Consider the following 23,753-nt stretch of genomic DNA (forward strand, 5'->3'; position numbering starts at 1 on the left):
GACAACAACAGAAAGCCGAGAGAATCTGTGAAAAAAAAAACACCAGAACAAGGTGCCCACATAGGACGATCCTCATTCTCGACGACGCACGAAAGCCTCCCCGGACCTGAGGCCTCAGAGTCAAGAACGCATGCTCACATCCGAACAGGGCGAGCGCGACTCCGAGCGCCTCCGCTCCTCCCGCAGCTCCCTCTCATGCCACGCGTCGAGCGCAGCCTGCGCGGCCTGCGAATGGGAGTCAAAGAGCCCCTTTCGCGGCGCACTCAGGATCCCGCCGAAGTAACTCTGGGCCGAGGGCGTTGGCAGTGGCAGGACGATCCTGTTCTGAGTCTGCGTCGAGCTGGAAGCCTCCTCCATTGGATTCGACGCGGGCATGCCAGTGTACCCGTCCCCAGGGCCAGGGCTAGTGGGCGAATCCGGGGTGTAGCGTGCCTTCTTCCGGGACCTGCGCTCGCGGTAACGGGAGTTGACACGGAGGCCGTTGAGCGAGAGCGTCTTGCGGTGGGGTGCGGTGAGTGTGCGGCGGTCAGCGCGTGCGCTGTGGAGGGGAGCGCGCGAGAGATGTTAGAAGGCACACCTTGGTGAGGTCGGTGGATGCCTTGAGGCCGGGGAAGGTCTTGGTCGAGAAGATCTCGAAGGAGCCACCGTAGCACTCGGCGAGCACGGGCACGCAGCGTTCGTGCCCGCTTATGTTGAACACGCGGTATCGCAAGATGAAGTTGCCCTCCTGTCGGACTGCAAGGTCCTGTGCATTTATGATAGTAATGTGCATGATCAGTGGATTTCCAAGTACCATAACCCGTATACCGAGTGGCAGAGTCACGTACCGAGAATACAAACAGCGCCGCATGGTGCCCTTCGTACTCGACAACAGTACACGGCACGAAGGTTTCCCCGAAGAGCAACGACGTGCACGGTTCTCCGTAGCGAGTTTCGGGATTGGTATGCATAGCGGATGTCTGAAACCCGGGCTGCGCGAGAGTCTCACTGAGGACGTTTGAGCTGTAACCCCGAGATCATAAGTCAGGACCGCTGGTGTCTGGGGGTGACACTGACCCAGATGCGACATCTGCGACGAGGAACCGTTCTGGGACGGTTATCGATTCTGCTGGTGTGCGCTGGCTAGCCAGCGCGACGGGCTGGCCTCCTTCGCCACGACGGAGGGGTATGAGGTCCACATGGCAAATGAAGCCAAAGATGGAATGTTCGCTGTTGAACGGGTCAGAACAAGGAAGAGATAGCACTGAGCCAGGGGCCAGGCCGCCGGCTCACTAGACTTACTCGAAGTTGTCCAACTCTTTCTCCTTTTCACGCTTCGTCCCCGCATAAATGGTTTGAAAGCATCGCAAGCGGACGACGGGAGGTGGATCAAGTGGACGCTTGTCTTTGCGTGCATATCTAGCACAGGCAGAAGAAGGTCAGGCCCCGGGTGAGGAGGTGGTGAAAGTGGCGAGTGCTCACTTGCGACCGCGGTCAGCATGTTGCACTTCCTCGAGTTTGGAGCGAAGGATGCGACCAGCAAAGGGGCCAGATTTGTACCGGAACGGGCCCCCGACAGCTGGGATCGAGCAGGAACTAGTTTGCGGCTATGGAGGACAGGGACGGGATGAGGGACCCCATAACTCGGCGGACGAACGGCTTACCGCTGGGTCAGGGGATGTGGACGCCATCTGGGAATCAAGATCTGCACCGGGGACACCCGCCTCGGGCCCTGGGCGGACTGGGACGCACCAGGGTCTGCGGTACGACTTGAGGTGCTGGTTTGCAAGAAAGGAGGTCAGTTTCAGTCGGGAGACACAGCGAAGAGCGTAGCAGGAGCGGACATGGGCCGGACGAGGGTTATATGAGAGCGAAGGAGATTGAAGCCAGATAGAATTTCCGGAACCAATTCGTCCAGTCACCGAGTTCGCGTGATTGCTTGGCCTCGACTTGAGCGATCACGTACTTGACCATTTGTCCACGCTAATTCCGCAGCCATCTGTTGTTGCCTGCTGTTGCAGGGTCCTGGCGTCGACGCCGTCGAGAGTGCAAACCCGGAGATCAAGGAGCTCGGGAAGATGACTGGGGGCAGTCACGAACCAGCATGGACCTTGCAAACAAGGCAGAGATGAGGATCGGCACTCCCGCGGCGTTCACGTTGTTCCGAACATGGGCGCTTCTCCACTCAGCGTCCGTTCTCCCCCCTCCCCCCACGAGTTGCCTCAAGTCTCGCTCGCGGCGATAAGCAGACAGATTGACATTTGTCCTATAGCAGAAAGTGCTCATCGGTCTAACGACAAATTACTACATATTCCAATTGGCCGTACTAGCATCCATTCAAAGGCCCATCAGCCGGGACTGCTTATCAGGCACAGGAGGGACGTCAACGTACTCCTCTCCAAGATACCAAGCTCCTGTGAGCGCCCAGTAGTCAGTCGCCACAGTCTTAATATCTTTGGGGCAATGGTACTCACGGTCTCCACTCATGGTCTTTTCGTTGTACGTCTGCCCGTCTCCGAACCAGAAGAACCGGTTCTTGCTCGGATCGATGAGTTCGTACTTGAAATCCTCCCAGCGAGGGTGCATGATCGCCTTCGCCGCAGCTAGTGCGGATCCTAGATATCGAATGCACATGTCAGTTCACCATCCTTTCGTGTGGTCACTCCATATGACGTACCGGGCCACAGCCCCACCACCCTGCCGTCCTCTGCGCCCATCTTGTACCATGACCGGCACTTCTCGCTATACACCGTCTGCCAAAAACAAAACTCCGCTATGAGTGCCCATAAGCCAATCATAGAGAGAGAGCGCCGGCTTGCCTTCGGGAAGTAGCTCTCCAGATAATCGTCAAAGTCGAGGAGCGCCTCGCGCTGCACCTCGATGCTCTTGAGCCGCTCGCGTTGCATCTTCAAGACCGCCTGCACCGCGTACATGACCTCGTACTCGATCATGATCAGCATCGAGCCGGACCCGATGCCCGAGTTTGGGCCGAGCACCATGAACATGTTCGGGAACCCGTCCACGCACATCGTCAGATACGTCGTCGGGTGCGGCTGCCACCTGTCATTCAGCCGCATGCCGTCCCGCCCCACGATCTCAAAGGGCAGTTGGAAGGACGTGTCGTAGCCCGTCGCGCAGAAGATCATGTCCAGCTCGGTGTGCTGCCCGTCGATAGTCTCGATCCCGCGTTCGGTAATACGCTTGATCGGGCTTGTGATGAACTCGACGTTGTCTTCCACGAGGGCCTCCAGGTACCCGGGGCCTGGCGTGAGCCTGCGGCACGCCACCGGGAACGTGGGCATCACTGTCCGCGCGACAAGGTTCAGTCATGGGGTAACGACAGTCCGGCGGAAGAAGAAGCACGCACGGCAGTCCGCAATCCAGGGTTTCTTCGCAAGCTTGCGCCGCATGTTCGCCTTGAATAGCTCCGTCGCCTCCTTCTGCAAGTCGGAGCCCCGGAGTGTGGCTGCATGCATTGACTGCGGGAGAAGGGGGCGCGAGTTAGTCCGAATGAACCAAGTAAGGTCAGGTACCGTACACACGTTCATGTCGTTCTCCATCACCGCCCGGAAACGTCTGTAGAACGCCTCATCGGTCTTGAAGCGCTCTATTTCCTCTGCGCTGAAATGGTCTGCAGAGATCTGTCAGTTAGAGGCTACTTCCATATACAGAAGTCGTCCGGACTAACAATCCTCAGCATCCTCTGGAGCCCGGCCAAGGAGCGTGGCGAATGTGTCGCTCGCAAAGGGAACGGCGAGCCACGTCTTGCCCCTGACGTAGTTGTACAGCCTCTGCACTTTGGGCTGGATCGCAGGCACAAGCTGGATAGCGCTCGAGCCCTGAAGACGACGTCGCCGTCCTCGTCAGCATGCGAGGTTCCCGCGGGAGATTAACGACGCACCACGCCGATGACCGCGACTTTCTTGTCTTTCCAGTCTTCCGCGACTTCTTGCCACGACTTCTCCTGCGGGTCGAACCCGGCCGTATGGTGCAATTCGCCCTTGAAGTCGTGCAAACCCTCGATATCAGGCCAGTCCCACCTGCTGAGCACGCCGATCGCAGGAATGAGGACATCGACGACGTTCTCGAACTCGGAGGTGGCACCGGTCTCCGCGTCCGTACGGCGCACGCGGAGGTGCCATTTGCCTGTGTCCTCGGCGTACTGCGCGCCGACGACTTCGTGGCGGAGCTTGATAAAGCGCATGAGCTCGTACTTGTCGACGATGCCCTGCAGGTACTCCCGAATCTCTGTGCCGGGTGCATACAGCGCAGACCAGTCCTTCTGAAGGGCGGAGTCAGTGGGTGTGCCCTGATAGAAGAGCCCGTGGGACGTTACCTTCTCTTCGAATGTCAACTGGTACTGGACGATTCGTCAGTGCACTGGAAAACGCGTATATAGTGACGTAAGAGGCGTACGCAATGAGCTGGAATGTCGCATGCTAGACCTCTGTGTTGGGTGTCAGGCGACAAGCACAACACCGATCATGCACGAGATACGCACGGGTAGCGGTTCCTGTACCACGTTCCTCCGACGCCATCGTCCTTCTCGTATATGGTCAGCTGCACGTTCGGCACCTTCTGGGGGAACCTGAAGTGTTACTAACTTAGACGTACGCTTCCGATAATCAAGAACGAGGGAACATACCTGACACCAGCAACGATGCCGCTGATACCGGCGCCAATGACCGCAACCCGGATGGGTCTGTATTCGTCTATCGCGAAATCGCCGAGAGCGAACGGTCCGCGAGTGGTGGCATCTTCTGCGAGCTTGTTGGCTGACATTATTTCGTTGTTGTGCAGGATAGTATTGTTGTAGCCGAGTCTTGCTATGACTTGCTTGATTCTTGGTTGTAGCATCCGACTACCTGGTCCGTGGTATATATACCAAGCTGCAGACAACGCAGGAGCACGATGGATTGCTGAGCGTACCGGGATGTCATAACCACCCGTGTCGAGAACGGGTACGCATCATCCCGCTGGCCGCGCCTCGAATTCCGAATACTGACTCAGAGCCATCGCCGCGAGCTCATGAAATCTGCACCAGCTTCCCGCATCTCCAGCATCGGAGTGGCAGGATGTCACGAGACGAGCAGGCTCCCTGTAGGCATCGCCCGGCATGAGTATGGTATGTTCTCCTAACCGACGCCAGTGCTCACCACATCAGTCACGTTGCCCGGAGTGGCAGCAACGTCAGCCCCCCGATGCCCCGGGCATTGCGCGCGCCACGAATCCTGTCGGTGAAAACACTGCACATGTCCTAGGGCATATCGCGTGTCCGTCAGAGACATGCGGGCAACACGTAAACGTTGTGGCTCAAATCCGGTGGTATTGGGAGCGCATCAGCGCACGTGATCCTACCATAGTACGAGAGCACAAGTGCAAAGCCTAGGCATGGTCAGTCACGGTGGATTAATCAGTATGCGTACCGCGACTCTCGGGATGTAGGTCTAGGACAGGTTTACTCCCGAGTCCAAACAGCAGGCGCCCGTCGGCTAGTCGGGCCCGACGAGACTTCCTTCACCCCGCGCCGCCTCGCTTGATACGACGCACGGGTTTCCACATTCCACGATGTAGGTAAAAATCGAGGAAGAATACGAATTGCCGTGGGAATAAGCAGAGGGCAGAGGTAGCGGCGCAATGTTTTTGCAAGCAAAGTTTTCAAAGATACCAACGACTTGGCCTGCCTCCTACCACGCCGATGGCGCCGCACCGGGCGTAGTAGCAAGCGCAAGCGGCACCGTCTTCCAGTCTCCCAGTAAGTTAACCCGCATCGTTCGACGTGAAGAACATCGCGTCGTCTGAAAACCGTGTATCGCGCAGGATCGAATCAGTCAATGATCTCCACGCAGCACCCACGCAAGGCGGACGTACTGTATTCCAGAAGAACTACCACATAACCCACAATGACCGTGGCGACGACGTCTAGGACCGCACCTTAGCCGTCAATTGCAATCAGTGAGAGAAAGGGGCGCGGAGCTTCGTTACTGCGCCTGCCCGGACCTTGTGCGGAGAAGGCGCTATCTTCGCGACCCAGTACAGCGAAACTTTGACTTTATCGGACCTGCAGGGGATCAGCGTTCCTGGTTAGCCTTCTGTCACCGGGTCAACGCTAGGGGCAGCAGCAGGACACATGCCTTGCACTATGTACCCTTCAAGCACCAGGTCGATCATTCGCCCAAGGCTGGGCCAGTCTTCCAGTGATGGAGTGGAGCATGACACATAGGCCGCAATCTGAGTCACACAATCAGTGTGTGCTATGGAAGAGAGAGAGCCCAGTAATACGCCATAGAACTCACCCCGCAAACCATGCGGCGATCTCCTCCCGCTGCTATTCGTGGCGCGTCTCAATTACCGTCCTGGCCATCTTAAATCCGAGCGGGCTTCCTCGCTCGAAGTGGAGCCGCGTCTTGTGGAGATTGCAGGCCCAGAAGCGCGCGCATCAAGACCTAGTTGGCCATATCGGGTCCCTTGGCCCACCCGAGTATATGCAATTCGCCGCAACGCCGGGTCCGAGTGGACGTAGCCCGAAAATTCATCATAATACTGCGGAAGCAAGAGCTAGGAAGTGGAGTGCGTCAGCATACATCCTAACGGTTGGAGTGAGGAAACTAACTCGTCATACTCCACGTCGATGAGCTCGATAGGTTCCTCCAGGTCGGCTATATGCATGCGCCACAAGTCGTATGTTCAGCTGAGTAGTGACAGACTAGGTTTGCCAAGGTCTGTCGGCTCAGACAGTATCTCGTCCAGGATTTGCACAACCACATCTCTAAAGCATATGTTAGCATCTTAATAGAGTGTATTTGCACGGGTATATATCTCGGGTGTGGCTGAGCGATTCGCCCAAAATATGTACGGTGATTGGTCGAGAATGGGCGAATCGCCCAGCCACACCGCGATATGTACCAGTGCAAATACACTCTAATCAGACAGTGTCATGTTAGGTCGCTCACGGCAATGTCTTGTCGCGGTAGTCTAGTCTCAACGAAGACGGCCCACCAATGCGCATACTGATTTCCAATATGCCACCGGCGTGCACACCCTCTTGATCGCGTCCTTGCGGCTCTCGAGGATACCAACGATGTCGCCAAAGCGATCCCACTAGTTCTCGAAGTCTTCCCGGCGCTCATTTTGGGGTACCCGGTCCATTTCGATGCGCGGTGCTGTTCGCCTAGTCGCGCAGAGCGAATTTCTCCCTGAACATACGCGGTACTTAGTACGATTGTAAAGCAGCAGAACAGGCTGAGAACGTACCTTTGGTGCGGCGCATATAGCGAGCGCATGCTAACCCCTTCCGACGCCGCGAAAGACACTGCCCTGGGAATTCGTCTCCCGCGCTTTGCTCGAACGACGTTGGGACCAAGTGGAATGTGCCCATAGGTTGTCACATCGTCGCGGAACCTCGAGAGGAGGTAAGTAGAGAATGTGCGCACTGCACAGGCAGGAGATGGTGGTAGCTGAGAGCAAGAGGCGCTCTCGCGCCGGACGCTGCCGGACGCGTCTGCTGGCCATGTGACACTGACTTACTCGCGAGTCGCGGCCACTTGCCACTTGCTCTGTACACTCATGATCATCGCGGCGCTCGAGCACAACGAAACGTGAATGCCGGACGTCAAACAGTGTGCAATTATGCGTGTCGGTGGCAACTAACATGTACATCATGTTTGCAGGTATGTGGCATGGTCTCATGCGGTCGCAATCTCAGGCTGCTACGCTATGCCTCCGGTAACATTTCTCCAGGATCTCTTATTTGCATCATCGCATGCCAGCGTAACATCTGCTGGGGAATATCACGTTTGAGGTCAGGAGGAAATATGTAGATTTGTCCGACTCACCGGAGGTACAGGTATCTTCCCTAAGTGTCGGAATGTAAACTGACGTGGTCTATAGTTCTCGGTCGGTCTTGATGCGGCGGGAAGCCTCCCGGTAGCCGGTAGAAGCTCCCGCCTATACGCTAGCCCTCTGCACTCTAGTGTGCTCCTCGAGGCGGCGTGAAGTTGTCGGTAGTAATGTCTTTCCCAATAGCCGCCCTGCACAAACGTTAAGCACTGAATAGTGATGCAGAGCGGGACTTTCACTCACACCCCTGCGCGTGTGTTTGTGCAGTTTAGCTCTTTCGGTTTCATGATGCTCGGCAGCCTGCAAGGCATCTAGGTTCGTCTCGGCCAGGTACTCGAAGTCGTATCGCAACTGATACCGCGCCTTACCTAGTACCGCTTAGCACCCCACATGGAAGTGCAGGTAGGATCAGATAGATCCCACTCGGATCCGATGCACCTGAGGCATCCCGTAGAAAGTCTGCGACGCGGTACATGATCGGAGCGATGTTGTTCGCAACGGCGACGTCCAGAAGCCCGGACTTACCAGATGTCATCTTTGACTAAGTTATACACGATAAGCCGGCGCCCTCTGCGTAAACGATGAACCCTGCACGGTGACAGCCGTGGGCCGTTTCTCGATCCCAGCGTTCGCTCGTGCAGGGCCACGACTGGCAGCGGATGCCCGGCTGAGCAGGACAAACATGGACACATGCCGTGACCGATCGTTCCAAGTAAGGCGTTCGCGGAGGTGGTTTATCTCCTCCGTGCTAGCGCCCAAGAGAGGCGCCCGAAGGCGGGGTCTCCTTGCAGGCACAAGTCGCGATCGTTGGGGAGGGAATATGGAGCGAGCGTTTGCATGCCCGAGGAAGAGCGGTAGAAATGATTCTGGCTGGCCAAGGGGACTCGCCTTGGCGAGAAGTTGCCGCATAACCAGCAGCACAGACAACGTTGCCAACAGCGGTGAGGGACTCCATCGGACCCGTTGTCGTCGTCAATTATATAAACGGGCTCAGTTTTTGGTGTATGCAGAGGAAGGTAAGTGCGCACCTGTATGCATCCGCTGGCCAACTCGTCATATCCAAAGCCTAATAACCTCCAGCGGGAGTCTCCAACTTCCGTCGCCAACGGCAGTATTACTCTTCCTAAATCCTCGGTACGTGGTACCCCTCGAGTATGCCCGCACCGGAACACTTCCACGAAGTAACCGACGTCATACTGCAGTTGGTGGTAAGGTCGGCATGACGGAATAAGCAGGAGGACTTTTCGCTGACGTTCTCCTCCATTCGGCACCTCAGGAAGCCGCACAGGTTACTCCAGACGCTCCGATCGTGTGAAGAGGCAGCTGCGACTTTTGTCAATAGTCAAAATTTTGGAGTCGAATATTGAACGACGACACTCACCGATATGTCTGTCTCGCGTGCTACTTAGGGATAGCGTCGTGGTCTGAGAGCATGTCTGGCAGAAGTGTCAAGGCGGGTGTGATTACACAGTCACCGTAGCTTCTTTGAAACTGATGCGTACGCAAACAGGGACTACGGCGTGCTTTGCCATCACAGGTGATGGACAGAGTAGTGGACCGCCTACTACGACAATCTCACCACGGCATCCGTATGCTTCTCCTGCGACGTATGACAACACCGGTGATATACGTAGAGCAATTCGAGGCGAAAATGACCATAGCAATACCTCATAAATACAGACAGAGAGCGGACGGGAGGCGTGTGTGTGGGGGCCAAATACGAAGAGTGTAATGGGAGAAAATGGGGATATCACAAAGGGAACCGTAAGAGCACGGAACGACTACAGCAAGACCTCGAAAGCTGAGACACGAAGCAAAAACCATAGCTATGGCGAGGGATCTGAAAGGGCGGTGAGGAGGACCGTACACGAACCTGTAGATGCATGCTCAGGCTGAATAAGGAGCTCTCGCAGCGTTTAAACGCGAAAATCCTCCGTACGGCGAAAATCGATCCTGGGGAGTGATACGACGGCACCGGATGGTTCCGTGGATTGAGCATTTGAAGGCGTGGGCGGGGGAAGGAAGGGCCGTGACCTGCAGGTAGTTGAGAGTATGAGAACAGGGGCTACGGGCGTGACGAGAGCTCGGGGAGCCGCGCGTGGCACGGCGTACGCCGCGTTGTCCAGGTTGGTACCCCGAACTATATACCTCTTGCGGGCAGTGGTTCTGCTCAGCCCCGGCCCCCTGCGTCTTCGTTTTACCTCCAGACAGCTGGGAGTGCATCTCCCAACAAAAACATACTCTGGCTGACCTTCGTGGTCTCTCGTGCGCCGCAAGACCCACAATGTGCGACAGCGCCCGATAGTTTGGCTCGGGACTATACGCGACGTGTCCGCGCGTCCGCAATGGGCGCCAGCACCGGGTCGTCGTTATACCTCCTTGCATCTCTGGCAAGGCTAGCCGCATGCGGGGCGCACCATAGGCGGTGTTTCCCCTGATCAGAGGCAAATGCCGCAGGAGTTCCATGCAGGTTGTCGTCAGACGTATACAAGGGACAACAAGGGGTGCTGAAGAAGGCGGTCAGTTCGTCATCACACCTCAAAACAACCGTGGCTTACTTCTCGCACCGTCCTCTCCTTCATCTCCATGGTGAGTTGCGTCCGGATGGCAAGATGGCCGACCACTTGTACGCGCCGATGACCAGTCAGAGGCAGGCGAGTCGTTGCCGAGCAACAACGACGGACGATAAGAGGTCTGCTCGGCAACGACGGGCGACAAAGGTGGGCGTGGTGTCCTTGTGTACGCTGTTGCAGTAATTGACCTGATGTTTCTCGTGTTCCAGGAGGACTAGCACTCCGCGTCCGCAGAGCGCAGGGGTTGGGGACAGGCGGAGACCCCTATCCGGATCATCCGCACGTCGCCCGCGACTCATATGCGCGACGGGCAGGAAGAACGTTCGGGGGAATGCACTGGGTACCGCAGCATACCCGTCCGCCGTCGCATGTCGGAGGGATTGGGTCATGGTACTCCGTCTGGCTCACTGTGTCGAACGCTCCGCACCCATCCGGACTCGGTCCAGGGCATTGGAGAACAGGCCAGTCCCGTCCGCGGTCATCGAAGGTCTCGATGAACGCAGAGTCAGAGACACGGATCCAGGACGACGTTGTCCTGCTGCATGTATGTTAATGCTGGGGAGTACGGGGCGGAACTGGGGCGACTGACCTGCACGGTACACCTTACAGCCGCCGGTTAGCGTTGCCCGGGATATAGTTAGTCCGTCACCGCCGTCAGCCCCGGGAACGAACGCAGAGATGACCCTGCGCTTGCGGATGCAGGAGGAGCAGTAGAGAGTAACGCGAGGGCGGCGGTAGTGGATTTGAAGAGACAAACCAGGAGTCGGCGCGACCCCTGCGGTGGTCAGGGCCGGTCACTCCGGGTGGTCCCGCCGCCTCGTCCTCCTACGACCACCCAGCGGCCACTTCTGGCTGTCGGCGACGACGGTCGGGGCCCACATGCGAGAGAGATGTTCCGCGACACTGGTGGGTGGGAAGAAAGGCGGGAAGGTTGGTCCGGGAGCACCGACGCGGGTGCGCGCCCAGCCAACGCCCACTTCCTCATCCCCCCCCCTGCTATACCCTGCCCCGCTCAGCTGCTCTACATCCACAGACCAACCAGTTTCTCTAGTTCTCTCTCTGCTCCTAAGCCTGCGCCCTCCGCCATTATTAGCTTTGACGCATCAACAACATCGGTCGACAGGGCCGTAGACCAGGCCCGGAATTCAACCACCGTCATTCCTGTCTCAAGACTCCGCTCATGCGCTCATTATGAACACGCATACCTGAAAACACTTTGGAGGGTCGCTGGTGGATGGACAGAATGGCGAGATGGTGTTGGAGTTGACGGTGCGTGGTTCAATCCTGGTTCAACGTCAACCATCACCAGCGCGTAGCGGATCCTCCACGTCCGTCACTCCCGTATCTCAAGTGCGCTTTCTTCCGCTAATTGCCCCGATGGCATCATCTGCTTCTCCTTCATTCCAACGTTCCACACCTTCCGATACCAGAACCATCGAAGGCCCATCCACATGCCCTCGTGCCCCTGCAAACATCATGCGCCAAGCTGCGGCCTCCTCTCCCATGCCACGCTTCACAGACTTCGCCGAATTTGCACGATGTCCCCTTCCTTCCTATAGCGATCTATCTCAATAAGCTCCCGGCCCCAATCCTGTCAGTCGGGGTCCTACGGCCGTCGGTACCGTCCTACTAGCGGTTCTTTTCTTTCACAATGAACCACGGTGTGTGCGAACATCATACATCGATTCAGGGACGCCAACGGGGACTACACAAACTGCACCAAAAACCGGTCACCGACTTGCCTCCGCCGGGCAACAACTTCAACAATACTCCACATCTGGCCCGTGGTTCTACGATTTCTCAATCACCCCATCGATCCTATCTATCCAACGAGGTAGCGGTACGGAATCCCGCCACTGCTCGCGCCGTCTTCCTGGACCTGCTTCACCCCAGGGTGCTCTTTGCGACCGGCTTTCTCACAGTGCAGGCACACAGCCTGGTAGGTGTCGGTGACGATGTGCTGTTCGCTAGTAGCGCTGCATGGACAGGTGAGCACTACTCGGTAGTCGGAGGCAACATCGTGCTCACGTTCCAACGCATGTCTTGTCGCAGTCATGGACCTCAGTTTTGTGATGGTCGCTCAGCCTGCAAATGGTGCGGCGGCAGTCAAGCTAGAACCATGGTGAGTGAGAGGACCTCCGTGGTCAACATGAGCGTATCGTACGTGCTGGCGACCTGTGTTCTGTCGGTAGGCACAAGCCCACTCCACGTAGCTGATGATGTTGAAGCACATAGTATGCGTGCAGTGGAGGATGGGACGGCGGGACGTTGAAGGCGAGTCAGGGAATCAGGGAGATTCCTAGGGTCCTTTGGAAGCCTGTGCCAACCTTATATATGTTGTCTTCGTCACCCATTTCGCAGCAATGCTACTGGCAGTGCGACCAGGAAGTCAACCCCCCTCTTCGGTAGCTTTTATAAGCGCGCTTGGTTAACTCGGCGGGTTTCACCCCTACTTACACCGCGTTGAGTGTGACTTTGTGGGAAAAGTATTTAACCCACGACATGGGCCGGGATAGGGTACAATGTGGATAATCCAAGACGCCGTCGAGTTGAAGAGAGACGTGATTTGTGGTCATGGATGTCGTCTCCCCCAACAGCACACATGGGACCAGGCAGTTCCACCGCATACTGACTGTTATCCCGGGGCCATAGAGCATCCTCCCGCTAGATCTCTCACCTGTCTAGTTTAGCGCAATGGTCTTAGCCATCCCTGGCCCCTGGGACATTCCCACTAGGTTATCATCTCGACACATTTTAGGGCGATCAGCGCGCACGGAACATATGGGCACTGGAGGGAATTGTCATACAGGAAGTACAGAACACCGATGCCGCAGGTGCGCGACTCTGGGTCAACTCCCGAGCGACTAATATGAATCTCGGCGGGGACTCCCACTCTCATAAGGTATGACATAGATATGACCGAGACCCAATGATTGGCAAATGGAGGGCCATGGGAGGCGACTCCGTAGACGCCCTTCGCTGACTCCCAACTTTCGACAAGGCGCTTGCGCCGGTTGAGGGGCCAAGTACGGTCCCTTCACGGCCTCGTCCTCTCACCTCATTTTCCTCGTACCAGATTGTTACTGGCTAGCATGGAGAATATTGCAAGAGGCAGATCATTGTAGCTCCATACTAATTGATCCTCCTCCCCCGCTCTCCGAGTCCTCAGTGTCGTCTGCGCAATGTGGGGTTACGGCACTGCTCTCAAAGCTCACAGCTTCAATGCTGGTCGAAAAGTAGAGAACTTATAAATCATCATCTCAACAATCACTCGGCCAACCCCCACGAGCATGAGAAAGGGAGTTCCCGAAACCTCAGCGCTCCGAAAGGACGTCGACGTCAACCGTCGAGCAAGGACTCGGTGAATGCTCGACACCGAGGAGGCCCGAAGCCCCCGAGAAGTAGAAGGCGGGGGGTCACCCGGGTAAGCAGTTGATAATCGTGTTGACAGGCGACGGGAGACTAACTACGTGACATTGACCATGTGTGCGGACGAACGGAACCGGCAGATCTGAAGCAAGGACATACGCCCAAGTCAGACTTGCGTCATTTGTCGACCGCGACGCGTTCGAATAATTTATTTGATGCATAATACATTACAAAGTGACTACGCTCGTGCTAGCAATACGGACGACGAAACGAAAGCACGTAATACCGAGAAGGCACTCGCGCGACATGGCGATGATGCCAACAGTCGTCGGTGCGTTCATGAGCAGCGAAAGACCATGCAGAGAGAGCACCATTCTGTACGTTGACTGAGACCAGCCAGCAATGGCGGATGCATAGGAACTCCTGGTCACGGCGGAGTAGTGCAGCGTAATTGTCGAGGGGCTCCAGGGTTTTGACGTGCTGGCTGGACGCTGCCTAATCGATCGCACCCAAGTGGTTTTCTTTGATTGTACCGATAGCGAACTGCGAGAGTCAAATTGTTTGTGAGACCGTGATGCATGAAAGTCGGGATGACCGAGAAGAGCGCGGTACGTACAATCTTTGTCGGGCAGACGTTGGAGGACATGAATGTGCGACAGAGGGCGGTACCGATCTGGTCCTCGGATGCGAAGGATGGTGGGTTCGAGTTGGGGTCAAATTTGAGCTCTGGGTAGATAAGCTTCGGCCATGCAGGATAGGGATGGCAAACACGGTCGAGACAACCAGGATTGAAAACATAAGCGGGCAGACGAACGAATCAGGACTCACGGTGCGAGACGAACGCATTCAGAAGTCAGACATCCATGAAGAAGCCCATCTTACCACGGTCCACCACGACCGCAGCCCTGATCGTGGCCAGCTCCCAGTATCACTGAGGAAGCGTAAGGCACACCTTGTTCACGTTCACAACCACACCATCCATGACTTCGCCCTTGAACGGCAGGTTGCAGACGAGCGCGTTGTAGCGGATGACGAACTCGGCCTGGCTGTTGCCAGGAGTGACCAAGCCTTTGCCAATGTCAAGAATAGAGATGACGGCGATGATGTAGCCGAACTCGCCTGAGCATGTGCCCTCGACGTCGGAGTAGAGCTTATATTCGACGAACTAGAGCATACATGGGCCGAAGTAGGAGGGGTGAAGATGAATGGTGTGCGAGAGCTCCTTCTGCGCTAGGTGAGTGCACAGAGGTTGGAAGAAACGCACGGAGAACATAGTGTCCGGGGCGACGTCCCGGACATGTTCGTGGGGTGAGAGTTAACGTTCACGCTAGTGATGCCGCGAGGTGAGGTGAGGCGAGGCGAGTTGGCGCCACTCGCGCCAACTCGCCTCGCTGTGTAGCGCCGAGGTGAGGTCCGAGTTGACTCGCGAGTTGCCCCTCCAGGAGGACAACCGCAAGAGCAAGCGCCGAGGCAGGAAGCCGGAACAGACCGAACAGACCACTAACCGAAAGCGCCCGGTAGGCCCAATCAGAGGCGGGCGGTATATTACATCATCAATCAGCGAGTTGCACCGGTGTAGGCGAGTGGATTGACTCGCGTGGCGAGTGACTCACTCCGGGAGTTCGGACTTCACAACTCGCGAGTGGCAACTCCCACTCGCGGCAACACTAGTTCACGCGTTCACGCTCGGCGTCGAAGTTACATACGGCAGCGCTTACATAATAAGCCGGCGCTCTGCCCTACTCACCTCATAGTCAGAGAAGGCTTACACTGTTGTAATACTCGATCGCTCTTCTACTCAATTTCGACGGCATCCCTGGTACATATATTCACCACATTTCTTCCTTTTATGATTCACTGACACGCCCTCTGTGCTTGCTTGTGTCGAGGATGGTAGTGTGGTATGACGGCAATCGAAGAGCTTACAGCAGACAATAATTGAAATACTCATCATCTCAACAATAACTCGTCCATCCCTACGGGCCACGAGCGTTCCCAGTAGTAGCTCAGCGCTCCGAATCGACGGCGTTGAGAAGAGGAAGATGTTCGACAAGGCGCCCCGGGTCTTGATGAGACACTGGTGAGATCTCACCAGTTTACATATTCCCCAGTGCCACTTGAGCCACGGTATCACTGTTGGCAGCGGAGTGCACACGAGGATCATTATTCTTCAGCAAATAGTCCACAGGCAGATTGACTCCTCAATAATTGTGTAGAGACAATGTCCCCGAAGCCCCGAAGTGGAAGCTCGCCACCGGGCGGTCAACTGCAATCAACCGGTCAACAGTTGAGCGTTTTTTTTTGACAAGCGATGGGAAACTAACTAATCAGCTCGGCGATCTGCTCTAGTTGTACCAGGACCTCTAAGAACGCTGCCAAACACTGTAGTTTCCGTTCGCTCTTTTCTCAATGTCGACGGCATCCCCAGTACGTATATCATCACAATCCCATTCCCTCTCGCGTCACCGACGTTCCTTTAGCCCCAGTCCCGGTGATGAGTCACCGAGCTTTCTGCGCCCCTAGTCGAACCCATCCATGCAGCTTCGACCACGCTTCGCCCTCGTTTCACCCTCAATGCGTTCCCCAGTCGTGGGAGCAGGCTACTACTATACTTATCTATCTTCTTACCCAACACTCTTTGTAATGACTTCGCTGTGTCAGCGCTAATCAGAGAATCTCTCCCCCTCTCCGTCACCATCTCGACTTTGGCGCCGGTTCGCCTTCGCTGGAAGGCCGTAAGTTCAGCAGTCGACTCGCCGTAGTGTCGACCGAGCAAGAGTTCGCTCGCTTCGCAAGAAAGTAGCCCACGAGGGGCCTGAGTTCGCTAATCCCGACTATCGAGTCGCCGCCGAGTTTCGAAGCAAGTATCCCGCACCAGCGAAGAGAAGACCGCCAGTCTAGGAGCGAAGTAGCTCCTGTGCTATCGAGCACGAGAATCCGACCACTCACCGAGGGTGCACCAGTTTAGTCCCTCTCCTCCCTCGTCCGCCACCTATACACTCCCTTCCTCGTCCCCTTCTTCCTTCGACGCGCCCTCCCGCGAGCGAGTTTGCTTCCCCAACGCCCCACCGGCTTACTGCTTCGCCCGATACGCCGAAGCGCGCTCCCCGGATTGCGCCATTTCCGAGTCCATTCCAAAACACCCCGCCTCGACCGTGAGCCTTCGCCTCGACGTGTCCCCACACCTTCCCCTCTCAGTCCGTCCACGGCTTCGCAGCTTCGCGCCGCCTCTTCCTCGACTTCGCAGATAGGCTCTACTCGTGCGACCACGGTCACCCAGCTTCGACCCGGGAATCGACTAGCCAACTCGTAACCTTACAGGTTTGTTGTGGTTTTTGTTGGGATTTTCCCCTCAGAGACGCAGCTACCCTATCATTTTGGAGCCCACCGCGAGGGGTTTTAGTTGACACCGCCGGCTCAAGCTGTTGACACCGTCGCCACCTTTAGCCTCTGCGTCGAGCCTCGACGAGTCTCTGTTCCAGGTCCAACAGCTCCTTCACCAGTTCTCAGTCGACCTCGACGAGCAAATCGCCCTCCAGGATCTGTTTGACGAGTCGCGACTGTATACCACCGCACCATCTTCGCCTTCGACCGACTCCTCTTTACAAGAGTTACCACCCTTCGGTTCGACCAACCCCGCGCTTCATACGCGACCTCGCTCGTTGTCGCTCCCCAACATTTCGTCGACTTCGCGAACACGTCGAGCTTATCGCGAAGAGGGAGTACCACTCCTCCCGGGCATCGAAAAGAACCTACCACCACCACGCCGTCGCTCCAAGGCCGCATCGACCGCCTCCCGCCAGTCCCCTCCGCGTCAACCGCCCCCCCCCATATTCGTTACCACTATGGCCCAGCCAGCCCGTAAAATTGACGCCATGCCGCTATCGAACGAGCGAGGAACCCCACAGTGGAGTTCGACAAGTCGCGAAGGGGTCGAACGCTACTTTCGCGACCTCGAGCGGGTCATGGCAAAGCATCAGGTTGCCGACGAAGCTGAGAAGAAGGAGGCCGCGCTTACCTACGTGCCGATCGACGTCGCGAAACGTTGGGAATCACTTCCCCAGTATTCTGCGGCTGACTACGACGGGTTCAAGACGACGATCTTAGGCTTCTACCTCAGCGCCGACGCGAAGCACAAGTTCACGGTTCGCGAGTTCGACGAGATAGTGTTGAGGCGCGTTCGCACCGGGATAAGTTCGCTGTCTGAATACATGGAGTTTTATGGCGAATTCTACCCCGTGGCACGCTAATTAATGGGCAAGACGCCTCCCGAGCTCACCCAGCGACAAGTCGTCGACACGCTCCTGCGGCTCCTTCACGACAGCCGCCGTCCCGCGGTCGAAGCGCGCTTGAACCAGAAGGTCCCTGACAAGCACCGAGATGACTCCTACACCGTCGAACAGGTTCATGAGGCGATCTCCTACGTAATTGATAACCAGAACGGCTTCGCCAGCGCCGCGCAGAGCCGCGAGGCGCCTCGACCCCCTTCGCCTCAAGTGCCACGTCGCGACCTCCCCCCGCACATGCCTGCCGCGATTGAAAACGCACCTTGCCTCGCGACCGGTGGCGATGAGCTGGTCATCAAAGCCGAGGTACTCCAGAACCTCCTCACGGCAGCGATTCGCTCAGCTCGCGAGGGCGACGCGTTTGGTGGCGGTGCCAGCCGCGGGGCACCCTTGGCTAACTACAATCGCTTCCCGGACGGTCCCCCGCGCTACCAGCCTGCGGCGCGACCGACGGGGGGTCAAGGCAACCAAGCCCCCCCTCGCCCCGCATGCTACTACTGCGGCAACGAGGGCTGCAGTATCGCCATCTGTCCAGAGGTGGAGAGCGACGCAAGAGCGGGTCTGGTCATGCGCGTTACCCCTAACGGTCACGTCATGCTTGCGAACGGTCGCGAGATCCCCTTCCGTCGAGGTGCAGGAGGTACTATTCGCGACGCGATGCGCGCTTACTACGACCGCAACCCTGCGCACCAGCCGCAGCCTGGAGGGGTGGCGAACAATATGTTCGCCCTTCACACCCACATGGTCGGCGGCGCGGCCTACGAGCGCACCATCGAAGAGGAAATCGAAGCGCACGAACAGCAGGCGGCCCTGCTGCAAGAGGTTAAACGTCGTCAGGACCAGTCGAAGCGTGTTCAGTTCGACGGGGTCGAAATTTCCACGCGGCCCCCTCGTACTTGAGCCCAGAAGGCGAAGACCGCCGAGAAGGAACTTCCCATGCCGATGTCCCAACCTCGCGCGCCCACGCCACTCCCGCAGCCCTCCCAGTCGACAGTCGAAGAGCCCTTGAGCGAGCCTCTTCGCTCGGCGGGCGACGCGCCAGTTCACCCGTATGCGCAGGTCCCCGATGCGACCAAAGCAGGTGCACCCCCTTCGCGTGACTTCGCTTACTCCGCCTTGCGTGTTATGGAATCGGCGCAGACGCCTCGAGTTCAGGCCGACATCGGCGCTTCACGAACTGCGAACCTGACACGCCCCCGTGAGCCGGCCTACCGCAACCAACCGGCGGCGCTCGATCCGGCGGTGGAAGACCGGGTGTTCCAGCGCAACTTCGTGGAGTCCCCTTCGATTGCGCTCACGCCGATCGAGCTCCTCAGCATCTCGCCGGCAATGTGCAAGCGCCTCCACAGAGCGACGGGGACGAGGCGAGTTGCCTTTGAAGGAGCCCCTGTTGCCCCGGTAGCCGTCAACAGCGCCACTATTGAGGAAGTGAGCAGCGACGAGGACAAGGAAGCTGGCGAAACGCCCAGGTCCCTGGAGGCGTACGCGGAGGCACCGGCGGCGTCCTATCAACTTCGCGAATACACCTCGTACGCCGCGGCAGACGGTGGAGAGGAGGTCATCGTCGCCGCGCCCACACAGAAACTTCGCTCGATTGCCGCATGGGTGAATGACCATGCGCTGGTTGAGTGTATCCTGGACCCGGGATCGCAGATAGTCGCCATCAGCGCGGCGAAGTGTCACGACCTCGGTATAGCCTATGACCACAAGTCGACGATTCCTATGCAATCGGCCAATGGTGCAGTCCATGAGACGAAGGGCCTCGCTCGTGACGTTCCGGTGGAGCTTCGTGGTGGTATAGTCATTTACCTTCAGATGCACGTCGTCGATCGCGCGCCTTACGATGTTCTTCTGGGTCGCCCCTTCGACGTCCTGGTGTCATGTGTTTCGCGTTGCGACAGTTCCGGGCGACAGGAGATCGTGGTCACTTGTCCGAATACCAAGAAGTCCCTCACTATCCCCACCTACGTGCGAGGCGAAGCGACGACCGCGCCGCGCGAAGCGCCTTCGGGTTTTCAGGCTTCGAGGAACTGATTGACAGTCAGGGAGAGGTCGCGTTCGTCTTCGATTACAACCATGATACCCATACCCTAGAAGGCACTGCCTACACCTCGCTCTCGGATTTAGAACCGTCAACCATTACTCAACAGTATTTATTTGCGTGTGACGACCCGTCAGTGGCCTCGGAGGTCCACTCCTGGTTCTTCGACGCCCCAGCGAAGTCGCCGACGCCCCTCGTCTCGAACCTTCAGTCTCTCGTTGCCTCTTCGCCTTTTGCTGCGGACGGGTTCGCGGCTTCGCCTCCTCCTTCTGTCCCTTCGTTTAGAACCACTCCCGTACTCGCCTTTCAGACTATGCCTCCGAAAACCGTTCCGTCGTTCCAGTCGACGGTGTCACCCCACTTTTTGACTCCCGTGGCTGGGCCGGTCGCCGTCTTCTTGTCGACGAAGAAGAAGTACAAGCCGGTCACGCAGAAGGTCCGCGCGATAGTGGGCAAGCTGCCCCAGGAGTATCGCATCGTCCGGAACCGTGTCGGCGACCCATTGGCGATGCTACCTGTGCTCGACCCGAACCCGCCACCCTTTGTGCCGACAGGTCGATATACCCAGGAGCGACGTGACGCGATGCGAGCCGCGCATCACTGGCTCCAGCCCGCTGAGCTCGACCTTCTCGACGACTTTATGTGCAAACACAACAAAGCCTTCGCCTGGGACGACAGTGAGCGAGGCAGTTTTTGTCGCGACATGTTCCCGCCTGTGCGATTCCCTGTCGTCCCCCACATTCCTTGGGTACAGAAGAACTTCCCCATACCGCCGGGCCTCTACGATCAAGCGACCGCGCTCATCCAGAGGAAGATCAACGCTGGTACATACGAGCCGTCGAACGCTTCGTATCGCTCACGATGGTTCTGCGTCGCGAAGAAGGACGGCAAGATTCGAATCGTCCACAGCCTCGAGCCCCTCAACGCGGTCACGATACAGCATTCAGGCGTTCCACCCATCCCCGATCACGTCACCGAACAGTTCGCTGGGCGCGCCTGCGGCACTACGCTCGACTTGTACGTCGGCTACGACGAGCGTGAGATTGACGAGGCGTCGCGCGACCTGACGACGTTCCAGACCCCATTTGGCGCGATGCGGTTGACGACCCTACCTATGGGCTGGTTGAATTCTGTCCCCATCTTTCACGATGACGTAACCTTCATTCTTCAGCCCGAGATCCCGCACGTCACGATTCCCTACCTCGACGACGTGCCTATCAAAGGCCCAGCGACCGCGTACCGAGGTGTCGACGGCATTCCCGAAGCGCTCCCCGCGAATCCTGGAATTCGCCGGTACATTTGGGAACACTTCCAAGATGTCAATCGCTGCGTACAACATGTTGGCTTCGCCGGCGGGACTTTCTCCGGCCCAAAGTCGCTTATAGGTCCGTCAGAGTTCATGACAATCGGTCACTTCTGCACAGAAGCGGGTCGCAGACCCGACGCGAAGCGGCTCGAAGCAGTCGTCAACTGGGGACCCTGTAAGGACCTCTCAGAGGTTCGCGCCTTCCTGGGCACTATCGGAGTTGCTCGTATATTCATCAAGGACTTCGCCAAGAAGGCCCATGCGCTCGTCAAGCTCACCAGGAAGGACGTTCCCTTCGAATTCGGGCCTGAGCAGCTCCAAGCAATGACCGACCTCAAGGAGCTCCTTCTCGCTTCGCCCGCGCTTCGTGCGATCGATTACAAGTCAGAGGCACCGGTCATCCTTGCCGTCGACACGTCGTACATCGCGGTCGGATATCAGCTCGCCCAGCGCGACCTAGAGAACGCGAAGTTGCGGTACTACAATCGCTTCGGTTCGATCACGCTCAACGACCGCGAGGCCCGCTTTTCCCAGCCCAAGCTCGAGCTTTACGGTCTTTACCGGACTCTTCGCGCCCTTCGCTTCTTCCTCATAGGAGTCCGCAACCTGATCGTAGAGGTCGATGCGCGCTACATTAAGGGCATGCTCCAGAATCCAGACGTCGCGCCGTCGGCTTCTATGAACCGGTGGATAATGTCGATCAACATGTTTCACTTCGAGCTAGTGCATGTTCCAGGTGCACGGCACGGTCCGGATGGTTTGTCAAGGCGACCAGCTCAACCAGGCGACACGCCGGAGCCCGAGGACGACTTCAACGACTGGATCGACGAGCTTTACGGCTTCCTACACATAGTGAATCCACCGCCAGTTGGTCGACTGGGTAACGCGCCTCTTCGCGACTTCGCCCCGGGCGACATCGAGGCCGTCTCAGTCTTCGCTCAGCAGACTAGCGGGACGGCCGCGAAGCTCCCAATCATCGACCCTACCAACTACTCGAACTTTCCCCGATCGGCGAAGGCGAAGCAGCTCGAAGTGCGCCTCGCTGAAGTGCGTGCCTTCCTAGTCGACAAGCGGCGCCCGGATCATCCCTCAGAAAAGGAGCTCAAAGCCTTCATCAAGTACGCGTCCGGCTTCTTCGCAGATAAACAGGCCCGACTCTGGCGGATCGAGAAGACGGGCGCGCATCGCCGAGTACTGGATGAGGCGAGTCGACCCAGGGTACTGGTCGAGATGCACGATTATGTCGGCCACCGGGGCATCTTCGCGACTCGCTCCTTCGTATCGGAAAGGTTCTGGTGGCCTGACATGAACGCCGATATCGCCTGGTATGTAAAGTCCTGCCACCAGTGCCAGGTTCGCCAGACGACGAAAGTCCACATCCCTCCCACCGTTGCCTTCCCTGCGCCACCTATGGTTCGCATTCACGTCAACGCGATGGACATGCCCGGTCGCTACAAGCACTTCCTGCACGCGCGCTGCGCGACGACTTCGTACGCAGAAGGGCGCGCTTCGACAGTACAGACCGCTAAGGCGATAGGCGACGGGCTCTACCAGGACCTCTTGTGTCGTTGGGGCGCTGTTAGCGAGATAGTCTCCGACAACGGTTCGCCATGGGTCGCTGCGCTCGAATACCTCGCGAAGAACTACCATGTCAACCATATTCGCATATCTGGATACAACTCGCAGGCGAATGGTGTGGTCGAACGCCCTCATTTCCATGTGCGCGACGCATTGGTCAAGGCCTGCGAAGGCGACCAGGAGCAATGGGTCTCGCGGGTGTATTCAGTACTGTGGGCCGACCGTATTACCGTTCGCCGGCGGTTGGGATGTTCGCCCTACTTCGCCGTTACGGGGACAAACCCGATCATGCCCTTCGACATTGCCGAAGCAACGTATCTCATGCCGGTCCCTTCGACAATGCTATCGACGGCAGAGTTGATCGCGCGAAGGGCCATCGCCCTGCAGAAGCGTCCCCAGCAACTCGAGCACCTTCGCAGCGAAGTGTTTTGCCTGCGAGTCGAAGCGGCGAGAAAGTTCGAACACGACAACAGGTTCACCATTCGGAACTTCGACTTCAAAGCAGGCCGCCTGGTCCTCATGCGCAACACCGCGATCGAAAAGTCGCTCAACCGCAAGATGCGAGCTCGTTACCTTGGTCCCTACGTTGTCGTCTCCCGAAACCGAGGAGGTGCCTACATAGTCGCGGAGCTCAACGGCGCTGTCTTCGATCGACCGGTCGCCGCCTTTCGGCTCATTTCGTACCTCGCCCGTGAAGACGTGATTCCGCTCCCACCCGACGCACTCGACATCGACGAGGAGCGTCTGCGCGAGATGGAACAGTTCGATGGCCCTGCAGAAGG

At 57.5% G+C, this 23,753-nt stretch overlaps 8 protein-coding genes across 8 annotated transcripts; 2 read left to right on the plus strand and 6 right to left on the minus strand.

Moving 5' to 3' along the window:
• Positions 1 to 14: 14 nt before the first annotated feature.
• On the minus strand, positions 15 to 1,846 carry L226DRAFT_533771 (uncharacterized protein). The gene is made up of 7 exons (XM_067680541.1): positions 1,644 to 1,846; positions 1,462 to 1,586; positions 1,282 to 1,398; positions 1,057 to 1,209; positions 828 to 1,002; positions 578 to 745; positions 15 to 495 (listed from the first exon to the last, which is right to left on the minus strand). The coding sequence occupies exons 1-7, from the start codon at positions 1,668 to 1,670 to the stop codon at positions 121 to 123; spliced, it is 1,140 nt and encodes a 379-aa protein (XP_067537294.1). The 5' UTR covers positions 1,671 to 1,846; the 3' UTR covers positions 15 to 120.
• A 284-nt stretch (positions 1,847 to 2,130) lies between these two features.
• L226DRAFT_384329 (FAD/NAD-P-binding domain-containing protein) lies at positions 2,131 to 5,204 on the minus strand. Its single transcript, XM_067674418.1, has 14 exons — positions 5,136 to 5,204; positions 4,625 to 5,077; positions 4,481 to 4,567; positions 4,396 to 4,426; positions 4,316 to 4,339; positions 3,881 to 4,261; positions 3,668 to 3,818; positions 3,522 to 3,610; positions 3,347 to 3,458; positions 2,799 to 3,283; positions 2,657 to 2,732; positions 2,454 to 2,594; positions 2,372 to 2,393; positions 2,131 to 2,305 (listed from the first exon to the last, which is right to left on the minus strand). Exons 2-14 carry the CDS (start codon positions 4,834 to 4,836, stop codon positions 2,284 to 2,286), a joined length of 1,833 nt encoding a protein of 610 aa, XP_067537295.1. The 5' UTR covers positions 4,837 to 5,077; positions 5,136 to 5,204; the 3' UTR covers positions 2,131 to 2,283.
• Positions 5,205 to 5,297: 93 nt separating this feature from the next.
• L226DRAFT_533774 (uncharacterized protein) lies at positions 5,298 to 6,849 on the plus strand. The gene is made up of 6 exons (XM_067680542.1): positions 5,298 to 5,777; positions 5,851 to 5,901; positions 5,980 to 6,040; positions 6,114 to 6,210; positions 6,276 to 6,537; positions 6,593 to 6,849. The coding sequence occupies exons 1-5, from the start codon at positions 5,617 to 5,619 to the stop codon at positions 6,500 to 6,502; spliced, it is 597 nt and encodes a 198-aa protein (XP_067537296.1). The 5' UTR covers positions 5,298 to 5,616; the 3' UTR covers positions 6,503 to 6,537; positions 6,593 to 6,849.
• A 1,248-nt stretch (positions 6,850 to 8,097) lies between these two features.
• L226DRAFT_384362 (uncharacterized protein) lies at positions 8,098 to 8,808 on the minus strand. The gene has a single exon (XM_067674419.1). It carries the CDS (start codon positions 8,725 to 8,727, stop codon positions 8,365 to 8,367), a length of 363 nt encoding a protein of 120 aa, XP_067537297.1. The 5' UTR covers positions 8,728 to 8,808; the 3' UTR covers positions 8,098 to 8,364.
• Positions 8,809 to 9,263: 455 nt separating this feature from the next.
• On the minus strand, positions 9,264 to 10,042 carry L226DRAFT_533776 (uncharacterized protein; the record flags this gene model as incomplete). The annotated part of the gene is made up of 2 exons (XM_067680543.1): positions 9,264 to 9,691; positions 9,758 to 10,042. Coding segments are annotated over 2 exons (490 nt in total), but the record flags the coding sequence as incomplete, so codon positions are not given.
• Positions 10,043 to 12,047: 2,005 nt separating this feature from the next.
• L226DRAFT_533783 (uncharacterized protein) lies at positions 12,048 to 12,674 on the minus strand. Its single transcript, XM_067680544.1, has 3 exons — positions 12,556 to 12,674; positions 12,420 to 12,502; positions 12,048 to 12,367 (listed from the first exon to the last, which is right to left on the minus strand). The coding sequence occupies exons 1-3, from the start codon at positions 12,622 to 12,624 to the stop codon at positions 12,214 to 12,216; spliced, it is 306 nt and encodes a 101-aa protein (XP_067537299.1). The 5' UTR covers positions 12,625 to 12,674; the 3' UTR covers positions 12,048 to 12,213.
• A 1,581-nt stretch (positions 12,675 to 14,255) lies between these two features.
• L226DRAFT_545045 (uncharacterized protein) lies at positions 14,256 to 15,033 on the minus strand (the record flags this gene model as incomplete). The annotated part of the gene is made up of 5 exons (XM_067682316.1): positions 14,256 to 14,303; positions 14,377 to 14,499; positions 14,620 to 14,637; positions 14,713 to 14,879; positions 14,937 to 15,033. The coding sequence occupies 5 exons, from the start codon at positions 15,031 to 15,033 to the stop codon at positions 14,256 to 14,258; spliced, it is 453 nt and encodes a 150-aa protein (XP_067537300.1).
• Positions 15,034 to 17,605: 2,572 nt separating this feature from the next.
• Positions 17,606 to 18,946, plus strand: L226DRAFT_569944 (uncharacterized protein; the record flags this gene model as incomplete). Its single annotated transcript, XM_067684371.1, has 2 exons — positions 17,606 to 17,905; positions 18,023 to 18,946. The coding sequence occupies 2 exons, from the start codon at positions 17,606 to 17,608 to the stop codon at positions 18,944 to 18,946; spliced, it is 1,224 nt and encodes a 407-aa protein (XP_067537301.1).
• Between the last annotated feature and the right edge of the window lie 4,807 nt (positions 18,947 to 23,753).

Source organism: Lentinus tigrinus, assembly GCF_003813185.1.
Source record: "Lentinus tigrinus ALCF2SS1-7 unplaced genomic scaffold L226scaffold_8, whole genome shotgun sequence".
NCBI lineage: Eukaryota > Fungi > Basidiomycota > Agaricomycetes > Polyporales > Polyporaceae > Lentinus > Lentinus tigrinus.

Coding starts and splice junctions, on each gene's coding strand:
- L226DRAFT_384362 (XM_067674419.1), bottom strand. CDS start 8,727: ATGCGGCAACTTCTCGCCAAGGCGAGTCCCCTTGGCCAGCCAGAATCA.
- L226DRAFT_533783 (XM_067680544.1), bottom strand. CDS start 12,624: ATGTGCTTCAACATCATCAGCTACGTGGAGTGGGCTTGTGCCTACCGA. Junction 12,503..12,555: donor AGAACACAGGTCGCCAGCAC/GTACGATACGCT, acceptor CCATGGTTCTAG/CTTGACTGCCGCCGCACCAT. Junction 12,368..12,419: donor GACAAGACATGCGTTGGAAC/GTGAGCACGATG, acceptor CTGTCCATGCAG/CGCTACTAGCGAACAGCACA.
- L226DRAFT_533774 (XM_067680542.1), top strand. CDS start 5,617: ATGTTTTTGCAAGCAAAGTTTTCAAAGATACCAACGACTTGGCCTGCC. Junction 5,902..5,979: donor AATGACCGTGGCGACGACGT/CTAGGACCGCAC, acceptor GCCTGCCCGGAC/CTTGTGCGGAGAAGGCGCTA. Junction 6,211..6,275: donor CATGACACATAGGCCGCAAT/CTGAGTCACACA, acceptor CATAGAACTCAC/CCCGCAAACCATGCGGCGAT.
- L226DRAFT_533771 (XM_067680541.1), bottom strand. CDS start 1,670: ATGGCGTCCACATCCCCTGACCCAGCG. Junction 1,587..1,643: donor CCACATCCCCTGACCCAGCG/GTAAGCCGTTCG, acceptor TGTCCTCCATAG/CCGCAAACTAGTTCCTGCTC. Junction 496..577: donor CATCCACCGACCTCACCAAG/GTGTGCCTTCTA, acceptor CCCCACCGCAAG/ACGCTCTCGCTCAACGGCCT.
- L226DRAFT_384329 (XM_067674418.1), bottom strand. CDS start 4,836: ATGCTACAACCAAGAATCAAGCAAGTCATAGCAAGACTCGGCTACAAC. Junction 2,394..2,453: donor AAAGACCATGAGTGGAGACC/GTGAGTACCATT, acceptor GGGCGCTCACAG/GAGCTTGGTATCTTGGAGAG. Junction 2,306..2,371: donor GCTTGGTATCTTGGAGAGGA/GTACGTTGACGT, acceptor AATGGATGCTAG/TACGGCCAATTGGAATATGT.